The sequence below is a fragment of the Gossypium raimondii genome, chromosome 1 (assembly GCF_025698545.1).
Source record: "Gossypium raimondii isolate GPD5lz chromosome 1, ASM2569854v1, whole genome shotgun sequence".
NCBI classification, from domain to species: Eukaryota; Viridiplantae; Streptophyta; class Magnoliopsida; order Malvales; family Malvaceae; genus Gossypium; species Gossypium raimondii.
The window spans coordinates 30,323,796-30,335,109 of record NC_068565.1 but is presented as its reverse complement, the minus strand read 5'-3'; the positions used below and the strand labels follow the sequence as shown (position 1 = coordinate 30,335,109).

Below are 11,314 nucleotides of genomic sequence, written 5' to 3'. Positions count from 1 at the left end.
CTTCATAAATATAATGATTCAGAGCTCGTTCTACATGTCTTTTCAAATTGTAGAGTTTCCATCAGTTCTTTAGATTCTTCAATCAAATTTGTTTCATTTAATTGGACAAAGTCTGCATCAGAGTTGTTGTGCATATGTCCTACAAATTCTTCATGAATTACAATGTCAAAAATTATACAACATGGCATTCTTCATCTAGTTATGCACACTTTAAAGCATCAAACACATTAAAATCAACTGCTGATCATTAATTCTCATGGTTAACTCACCTTTCTGCACATCAATCAATGTTCTACCAGTTTCTAAGAAAGGTCGTCCAAGTATTATAGGTACCTCTTAATCTGCTTCACATTCTAGAATAATAAAATCTACTGGAAAGAACTTGTCAACTCTTACCAGTACATCTTAAATTTTACCTTCTGGACGGATATATGATCTATCAGCTAGTTGCAGTGTGACTATAGTAGGTCTTGCCTTTTCCATCCCAAGTTTCCTAAAATAGACATAGGCATTAGATTGATACTTGCACCTAAATTGCATAATGCTTTGCCTACATAATGGTTTCCAATCGAACATGGTATAGTGAAACTCCTTCGATCTTTTAATTTTGGTGGCAATTTTTTTTAGCATTGTTGTGTAGCCTTTAGTAAGTGGTACAGTTTCGAATTCCCCTAACCTTCTGTTCTTGGATAAGATATCTTTCATGAATTTCATATAGTTCGGCATTTGTTCTAATGCTTCCACCAAAGGTATATTGATGTGTAATTGCTTCAAAACCTTCAAAAATTTCTTGAATTGAGCATCTTATTTCGAATTTTAGAAACACTGATGAAAAGGTGGTGGTGGCCTTCCTTCCATTTGTTGAGGTTACTTTGCCATGGCATTTGTCTTGGCTCGGCAAGATGAATTTGTTTCTGTATGATTTTGTCTACTCTCATCTTTTTGTAGTTTGTTACACTTCTGGTTCGAAAGTTAGGCCTCCAGAAACTTTGGAACTTTCCTCAAATAATGCATCATTCACAACTCCTGGCAGCTGAGTGCCACTCCGAAGTGTTCTAGCTTTACATTGTTCTTTTCTTTGAGATCTAGAACTTTTTGTGTCACTAGGCAATGCTCCTTGTTGTCTGGAGCATAATGTAGTGTTAATTTGACCCACTTAATTCTCCAGGGCTCTTAAGAAAGCTGTCTGGCTCTAAATAATTGCATCATTCTTAGCCATAAACTCTTTTAATAAATCTTCCATAGCTAATGTTGAAGATGATGAACTTTGTTGCACATTTTATGGCAGCATTGGTTGATTGTGTCCAGGTGGTACACTAGCTGCATTTTGTCTATTAACAGTGCTGGCATTTCCCATTCCTTGATTAATCCAACTGAAATTTGGATGTTGCTTTCACCTTGGATTGTAGGTGTTGGAGTAGGGATTGTTGTTTCTATAACTAAAATTTCCCATGTAATACGCAGAGGCGTGATTGGATGGGAATTCATCAAAAACATGATCTTCTCCATAGTACACACATTCAAGTTCTGCAACCATCATCTCCTGCACTATAGAGGGTCTTTTCAGAGTTTTAATCATAATCGTTAAAGATGATACCTGAGCTGTTAATGATGTAATCACATCAAGTTCCATTACTCTAGCAACTCTTTTATTAGTGCTAACTCTAGTAGTGGGGTACTGATAATCATTATTTGTTATTCTTTCAAGAAATTTGTATACTTCATTGTAGGATTTGTCAAGCAATGTCCCATTAGCAGATGCATCCACCACCATTCATGTATGAACATTTAATCCATTATAGAACATCCCTATTTGTGTCAAATGCTGAAAACCATGCATCAGGCATTTTCTAATTAATTCCTTGAAATGCTCATTTGCCTCGTATAATGTCTCATCTTCAGATTATCTAAACGATGAAATGTCATTCTTCAGCTTTGCATTCATGTTGGGAGGATTGTACCAAAGCAAAAATCTCTAGCATTGTTCATTCCAAGATGCCACCGTACTTGATAGTAATGCATTCAACCATGATCTGGCACGATCTCACAATGAGTAAGGGAATAATTTTAATCTAAGGGCATGTTCAGGAACATCTGCTACCTAAATGAATCACAGACTTCAAGAAAAAGTCTTAACTTCTATCTGGGATCTTCAGTTGGTAAACCACTAAACTGCCCTACCGTCTGCAGCATCTGAAACATTACTAGTTTTAATTCTAAGTGTTGAGCTTGAATATGTGGCCTAACAATTCCTGGACTCAGATCACCCAAAGTAGGCACTACATGTTCTCTGATGGGTCTATCTTTATCATCTAAGATTTGACGAATATCAGCATTCCTTTCATTCTAGAGTACCTGATCGTTTCTAATTGGATCATTTATAGTCCTCTCTATTTCTCTTAACGCTTTCTTTCTTCGCCTTAACGTCCTTTCAATCTCATGATTAAAATAGTATTCTATATCCTCTTACGAATACTCTATTTCTCTTGTGAATTCTATCAAATATTTGCTTGCATCACACGATTCTAGATTTAGTATATATATATTTTTAGAATTAAAAATACATCTTTGAACACAACATACAATAAACTATGTCTAGAGCTTGCATCATGTATTTAAAATAAGCATAGATCGAATGAAATAGTGATATAGGCAATTTCAAACCATGAACATTAAAGATGATAAGCATCCACCCAAATAACTCCAACCTAGAAAAGATTTAGTTCATGGGTGAAAGTAAACACCGAATTTAAATCATTCATCAACATTTTAAAGAAGTTTGAATCACAGCAATTAGGAAAACAAAAGGCAAAACTGTGGGATTTCTCGCCACACTCTAGCTTCTGTTTTATCTTCCAATCATCCGTGAATCCAAGCTAGATGTCTCTTTCCCTTCTTCATGTTTGTATTATGCTCTCTATAGCTACGACCCTTTCTTTCTCTAAAATTCTCCCATAGAGTTTTTCTTTGTGCAAATAGAGGATTGTTGTCACTAGTCTCTTTCTCACACAAATTCTCCTCCTCTTTTTCTTCTTCTTTATCCTTCTTTTATTGGGTAGATTCGTCCCACCTCAACACTCATTTTTCATTCCTCTTTTCAAGTTGGTTTTTTTGGTACACGTTAAGCTGGCTGAGAGTGATGTGGATAGAGTGCTCATTCATTTTCCCGGAATTGCCATGGAAATTCTATTGGAAGTCAATCTTGCTAATTGCCATGGCAATGTTTCACTTCCCTTATTTTCCCTCTTCATATTCTTCCTCTTCCTACAGCTGTATTCGCACACAACCAGAACTTTCCTCCCCAAGTGATAAAAGTAACAAATAATGGCCAATGTAGCGCAATCTAAGCTTTGTTATACAATGTTCTAAAATTATCCTAAAAATGCAGATGTATTCACTTAATTTCAAATAATTAATTCCATCTAGAGGCCTTAAATATAACTCCTTTCAAAAGTTATCACAAGGCTACCACTGAGTGGGGAAAGAAAACCCTAACTTTCTGACCATTAATGCACTACTTAATATTATGGTGGATCCAAGTCTCGATGGACACCTGTTTCTTCTGCAAAATAGCATATAGCAAAATCGCTCGAAAAGTATTGGCATTAGAGACATTTAAAGTAGCAGCAATTCGAGTGCATAAAAATTGTATCCACATCTTTGCAATTGGAAACATAATTGCTTGATTAAAGGATGAAGGGATATCAGTACCAAGGCGACATTTCCATTCACCCCTACCCTCCATTAAATAGTTTATAATCTTATCCATATTAATATCTCTAAAATATTCTAAATAGCTTTCTTCCACAAAATATGATTCATAATATGGAGTGTTATAAAATGTACAAATTGCTCTAGGGGTGACGCGCACATCTTTCCTTCATACTAGCATAGTTTCCCAATTGGCACCCTCTGGTCTCCTAGACTCTTGGACCGTAAAAGATGCATAGTATTCTTGTACTACTGAGAATACAAAAAATTCTTTAGGGGTTACGCGAAACCGTTCCCACTTATGGTATTGAACCAATGTCAAAATTTCCCTACATAAAATCATCGATGGTTCAAATACCCGTTCTTGTATAAATGTCTTTCCTTGAAGTTCTAAAAATAAATTTCTTGACATTTGCGTTTGAAAAACTTGAGGGGTTTGTCACCACCGATTGTTCGGGTTCACTAATTCTTTTAGCTTTTCTAAGAGGCATTTTCGATAAATTTTTTAACTAGAAGAACTAATTAGATATCAAGCAATATATTTCGAATGCAATAAAACAGTAAAAGTCTAAGTTGAAACTTTTAACCTTGACTAGAAAGCTCATTACTCAGTTCGAAGGTTTGTTCTAAACTCCTTTATGAATGTGGATTGTTTAACCTGCACTTAAATAAAACAAAGAGGAGAAGAAATATTGTAGCAAACTAAAAAGAAAAGAGAAAAAAATAGATTTTAAGGTTTAGGGTTTTAAGAGGTTGTTGAAAAGTTTTAAGGCTAATGAATCGTTAAAACTATTCAAAATTGTTTTTAGGTTTTTTTGTATTTTATCTTTAAAAATTGGGTTAAAACAAGGTTTAAGTCGTTGGGTTACATGACGGGTCGGGTCAACCCTACAGAAAATTACAGCGATGTCGTGATAAAGGGGTTCAGTGTCGCGACAACCCTGGTAGGATGTCGATGTCGTGACACACTTTGAAATTTCGAACTTAGGGGTATACTAATTACTTTGTGGTGACACAGAGGTGTTGTACCGTGACATCGAGCAAAATTGCTCAATTTCTTGGATCTGTTAGTGGTGTCGCGACAATGAGGTTTCGTGTTGCGACACTGACTCTGTTTCGGCTCCTCTTCTCAAATTTCAAAGTGTGCAGAACAAATATAGCCTATTTTGAAAAAAATTAAATTGTAGTATAAATGAGTCCTAGTGTACTTCCCTCCACGCATTGGAGCAGAAATTGCCCTTACTGTAAAATGATTAAGATGCGAACAAGAAAACTTCCTTGAGAAGGTCGAATCCTTTTTGATGTATTTCAATCGGGATTTGTTTACTCCAAGTGGACAGGCAATACCTACAAGAAAATACTATGAAAAGACATATGAAGTATGTAATATAATATAAAAGAAAATAAATTAATAAATAAAATGAAATGAAATAAACACTATAGTAATACAATAAATGAAACAAAATTTACAACAAGAAATAAAAGTTCTTTAAAAACTAGGACGATTTGTGTCGCCACCATAGAATAACTTCCTGCTGGTTCTCGACACTTTGATTCGACATTTGTTCCTTTGTTGATGTATATGAACTAGACTCTCCGGTCGATTCCACTAACGGAGCCTTATTTTTTATCGACGTGACATCCACATTGTGAGCCATTTAGTACAAAATCTGAGCCAACCCCATATTATTTTCTAGGGTATTATTGCTTCGAACTTCCTCCTCTCCCTATTGTATAAGGCTTTGGTTACTCTAGCCTTGCTCCCATTGTCGAATGAGAATGAGTCAAACTCCTCGACCTCATCGGTTGACACCTTCTCTGCTATAGCGAGAAAGTGTATTGGCTCTTCTACGCTTTCATTCAATATCGGTTTAAGCTCCATGTTAGTGGTTAGTTCATCTTTCACTTCTACATCTACAGTTAGTTCTATTGTTATGTCAATTGGATCAAAGATTGTTTCAACTATGTTAAACTCTGTTGGAACTGCCGGTACGCCCTATGGCATAGTGAAAAAATTAGTCCAGTGATCATCAACTACAAATCGATGTAAGAGGAACGAATCAGGTTGAAAAAGGATTGAAAATATACCTTCTTTGTAGGTCGTATTGGAACCAACTACACAAGGAAAAGTTGGCAGTTGGGCCGTCCTTAATCGCTATAACCAGCTTATCGTTTGGAAAGGAAAATCTACTTTCAAGGATCAATTCAATTTTGAAGTATACCGAGGTTGAGGCTAAGCATTAATATATTTGATTCACCGATTTAATTTAATTTCTTTTTTTTTGTAATCATTATTATTTTATTATTTTATATTTGTTTTTAATATTTTCTTTATCGACTAAAATCACTATTTTTTTAGCTCTATAATGCGCAAGGTCGTGAGCATGATAGCTGCCTAATCTTAGGAATCTGGTTACGTAAACAGGAAAATTAGGAGTCCTAATCCCTGTAGGATCAGCCTACTATTCTATACCACTATTTAATTAAGTTAGAGCATAGAAAATTATATTTGGCAGTTTTGACGTCCATCGCTAATATAAATTATCATATTATTATTGATCTAAGCCATTAATTTCATCAATTAACTTCGATCTAACTTTTCCGGAAATTCAAGCTTGTATGAACATGTAAAAGAGGGAAAAGATCCAATTCATTAAAATTCCTTAATGATCGTTAAAATTGACTTCAAAAACCTTTTGATTATTACAATATAAGTTGAAAACCATTTTGAATCAGCCAGTTTACTCCATAAATCAGATTTCACCATTTTCTATCAAAGTTTAGATGTAAAAGTTTTAAATCTCAAGAAAACTCAACACAATCATTTAGATCTCAAATTAGAAAAGCAGCAACATTAATTTGATCATAATAAATCAGAATCTCACCTCAATTTGATGAAATCAAAAAGCTACAGAGCTAATTTGAGAATGGACATTTTAATTACAAGGAAAATGGTGGTGTATAAATCTTTGATTTTCTTTAAAATTGATGGAAAATTCGGTGTTTGGAGAACTAGAAAAGCATTAGGGATGAACCAATTTTTGAGAGAAAAGCTTAGATTTAGATCGAAGAAATGTTTTTTTAATGGTTTATGAAAAGGGAGGGAAGGGACAATGGGTGGTTTAAATAACCAACTGGGTTTTAAAAATTGGGCATCTGCCCATTTGACAACCTACAGTTTCTTCCCTTTTTCAAATTGGTCCTTGTTTTCAATTGTCTTAATTATTTTCAAATCAAGTTTCATTTTTAAAATTCGTTTTAAACAAATGAATCCCCGGACACTGATTTTTAAGATGTGACAAATATATTTTAAAACTATCACAATTTCTCTCTAAAACACAAATACAAAGAAAACTTTCTACCCAAATTTCCGACACCCAACGCAAAAAATAAAAATAAAAATAAAAAAATAGAAGAATGAACACGCTTCCTACAAAAGGCGTTTGTTTTTCTCTCCAAAATTAACCTATTTCCTAAATTTGAAAAAAAACTTACCTAATTCTATAATTAAGTTTAAAATCAGCATTTTTCTCTAACTAACCCAAGCTTTATTGGTATTTGTTGGTTGTTATCTTATTCAGTTGAAATTTAAAATCCAAAAGTATATATTGTTTGTTTTAATTTCCAAAACAATATAGCAGGATTTAGAAAATCTAAAAGTATACATTTTTAACTTTTCAAACTTAAGGTTTCTAGAATTTTATAATGTTTTTTGGTTAACTAATGTAGTTTCTAAAATTTATAGATTTAACCCTTTTAAATAGTAACTTTTAAATTAAGTAAAGCCCTACTATTTCTAAAATATGGTGCAAACATATTATCATATGTACAATACCATGTTAACTTATTATTTCCACATATTACTCATTACAAACCTGAATAAACGAATTAGCGATTACGTTAAGACTAAATTAAAAAAACTAAAAATACAAAGACTAAAATTAACCAATTCAAAAATTACGATGACTAAAATTGATCAAATAAAAGCACAACAACTAAATTCACAACTTTCAAAAGTACAAAAATTAATACCAAAATTTAACCTCTTTTAATTTTTATATTTTTCAAGACTTTTATGTTTTAAAAAAATGTAATTTTATTAGAATTAAGAACAAATTAAAACATGTAACTATTGTAGGTTAATTTCTTTATAATCATGACCAAATTTAAAATTGAATAATTGTTAAAAGCTAAATTTGTTAATAAACTAAATTTAGAAATGCCACATCATCTCCATTTACTAAATCAAACCAATAAGACAAATATAATTAATTCAATAAGCATTTTGTAACTTACTTTCAATAATTGGGTGGCAAAAAACTTAAAACATAATTGAATGTTTTTAAGCTTTACAAGTCCCTAATTATTAGGGCTTAACAAAGGATAAAAAATCCATCGATGTATAAAATTATCTATAGCTTACATAAATAAAACAATATAATTTAGGGGCTTTTCTTGAACATTTAGCCAAAATCTGTGCTATTAGTTGCAAACGGAGTAAATTGGCTGTATCAAGCCATAAATAGCTCCAAAGATCCAATCTTAGTAGAAACTCCTTAATCAATTTACTCAAAACTATACACTATGAAAGAGCAATGAGATTCCATGAAGTGGTGCAGACAGGGAAGGAATACCTGAGAAAACAGTAAACACTAAGCTTGCAGCAAGCGAAGTAAAAGGTAGCTGTTTTTACTTCAAAACCAGCCTTCCAAAAGAAAAGACACAAAACACAACCATAAAAGTAAATAACAAAAAGGTATCTAAATCAAATGGTTCGGCCATCTCAGATAAAGAGAGGGTTCGTTCTCGTAAATTTGATGTTAGATCCCTAACAACCAAAACAAAACAAGGCAGCACGATATGAATTGAGAAGGGTACTCTAATGATTTGAAACTTAAGCTATTTGTTTTTTCTTCGATACACTGAAACATAACCGGCTTAGATCATGCAACTGGACAGGGTTCTAACTGGATCTATGCAGTGGGTTGTGCTGCGGCCAATCCATGTTTATATTTACAATTTTATAATCTCCCTGGTCCGAGGCACACCCTGTCTTTAAGGTAGAAGGGGTTGAAAACTAAATTCAAATAACCTTATTATGAAGATGCGAACATAAACATAAACATAAATCAGTGTACTCAAATAACCCTTAAAGTATTTCAAAAACATTAACCCAGATTTGTTTGAGGTATGAGGTAATCACTTTAACCAATGCAAAGTAAAGTAAGAAAGCAAGCATGGGAGAAAACAATGTATAAGATAACACTCTCAGCAACCAAACTACATGGCTAAGCCTTCTCGTTGCTGTTGTTCTTCTTCTCAGCGTTTTGCTTTGGAACAGGCTGAATTCTCTGATAAGGAGTCCTAGTCAATGTCTCTCCCCTCAAAGCAGCTACATACCGATCATTTGTATCCTCTTTCCGCTGGAGCTCCCCAAGGTATTCCGCTAATCGCTCTTGGTTCACTTTCCCCATCATCTAATCAAAAAAAGGGAGGGGAGGGGGACACGAGATAAAATTATGAACCCTTCGTTTATGATGCTTCAACGAATCAGGCAGGCAATCATGACATAAATTATGCAAATCATTCAATTACTAGATGAATTAATAATGGATGGAACTCAAGAATAAGGAGGGTGCTTACGAGGGATTCGGGGCGAGCGTTTTCGCGCAGCCGGGCCTCCAAGTGAGGGTTGCGGGAGTTGGTAAGTTGCATGACGCCGTAGCCAATGACACCCGGAACAACGCCGCAGAGGGTGGCAAAGGCCAAGAAGAACGGCTTCGAGTCCCTTGTTCTCCTCACTAGCCACCGCCATGTCTCGCTTTTTTCCCATAGTATTGACATTTCTAATTTCTGGATCACTCTATTCTTGTTTCATTAATTAGTAAAACCGATCACCCCAACAATTGAACCCTCCCTAATTCCAAAACAAATATATAGCCCTTTTTAAGTGGGCTGAGAAAAGTTCTGTTGGGCCGTTGGCCTCTAAAAGTCAACAATTTATTAATACCTTATTCGCTCAATATGTTTTTAATAAAAAATTTTAAAAAAATTAATAAAAGAAGATAAAAAGTTCTTAATAAAAAATTTAAAAAATTAATTAAGTTTCTAAAGAAAAATTACACCAGATGGAGTCTTTCGTGTTAAAATACAATTAATTATGACTTTCTATTAAAGGAAATAGTTGTTAACCTATGTGATCAATAATGGAAGGTAATACGGTAGATATAAATTCTTAAAATTGACACATGAAATTATGTGTATTAGTGCAGACATGGAAAATAATTAAAATATTTAAATTATAAAAATCTTACTTGCAAACTCTCTTTAATTAAACGTTTTTGTAATGACCCAAAATTTACAAGCACCGAAAAAGTACATTATCGGCCTTCGTCTTAGTAAATTGAGTTCGAAAATAATTATTAGAAATATTTATTAGACTAGTTGTGTGTTTAATTAGGTATTAATTGGGTGAATTTAGTTTAATTAAGAGAAATTAAGAAAAAGGACTAAATTGATCTAGGGTAAAAGTTGAATTATAGATTAATAAAAAATAAAAGGATTAAAATGGCAATTAAGCCATTAATAAGAAATGGGACAGTAAAAGTGATAAAATCTTAGATTTTTATGTTTTATATTATATTATATTATATTATATTATATTGTATTGTATTATATTATATAAGTAAAAATAAAAATAAAGTAAAATAAAATATAAAAAAAGATGACAAATGTATGGTAAATATTGAAGACATGTGTAGTAGTAATAATTACATGGGTACACTTGTAATAAAAATAAATATGTGCTTAATTAATAAGTAAAAGATTTTTTTAATATATTATTATTAATATTATTAGTTAAAATAAAAGATATAAAGTAAAAGAAAGAAAGAAACAAAGAAGAAAAGAAACAGAATAGCTAGAAAAGAAGCAGGAAAGAGACGAAAACAGGGGAAGATAAGGGAAAGAAAATAAAAGGAAAACTAAGGATTTAAAGCTTCAAGTTAATTGGTAAGCTAAATTTAGCCCTTTCCTCTTCATTTTGATATTTTAAAAGCTTTAAAACAAAATTTTGTTGAAGTTAAGTGGAGGTTATGGAAGTTCATAGGTTTTTGAACATGATTCATTTTGAACAAGTTGTTAAATTGAGGGTTTATTTGATAGAGTTTCTAGTTAGAGTTGATAAAAGGATTAAATTGTGAACTAGACTATAAGTTTTGAATTTTAGGGATTAAATTGAGGAAAATTGAAATTAGAGGAAAATTCGAAATTAGTGAAAATGCTGAAAAATTAGTAGATAAATTTGAGTTTAGAAGAAATTTGAATAGAAATAGAGTGTGAATTAAGTTAGAAAAATAAGTAAGCTTAGTTAGAATTAAATTGGGAATAAGTAGGAATTGAATAAGAATTTTATTATTATTATTATTATTGTTAATATAATTATTATTATTATTTTTAATGATTGTAATTAATAGTGAAAATAATTATTACTTTCGTAGCTAACAAGGAAAACGAGGCATCGGCATCTAAAGGAAAAGAAAAGATCGTTGAGGAGTAAACGCGTATTCCGGGTTTGTATTACTATAATTTAATCTATTTAATA

At 32.5% G+C, this 11,314-nt stretch overlaps 1 protein-coding gene and 1 non-coding gene across 2 annotated transcripts; one reads left to right on the top strand and one right to left on the bottom strand.

The window, feature by feature from the left end:
- The first annotated feature begins 1,829 nt into the window (after positions 1 to 1,829).
- On the top strand, positions 1,830 to 1,936 carry LOC128032987 (small nucleolar RNA R71). Its single transcript, XR_008189328.1, has one exon. It is a non-coding gene; the product is annotated as a small nucleolar RNA R71 (small nucleolar RNA).
- A 6,888-nt stretch (positions 1,937 to 8,824) lies between these two features.
- On the bottom strand, positions 8,825 to 9,634 carry LOC105785563 (uncharacterized). The gene is made up of 2 exons (XM_012611668.2): positions 9,355 to 9,634; positions 8,825 to 9,188 (listed from the first exon to the last, which is right to left on the bottom strand). The coding sequence occupies exons 1-2, from the start codon at positions 9,553 to 9,555 to the stop codon at positions 9,000 to 9,002; spliced, it is 390 nt and encodes a 129-aa protein (XP_012467122.1). The 5' UTR covers positions 9,556 to 9,634; the 3' UTR covers positions 8,825 to 8,999.
- Positions 9,635 to 11,314: the final 1,680 nt, after the last annotated feature.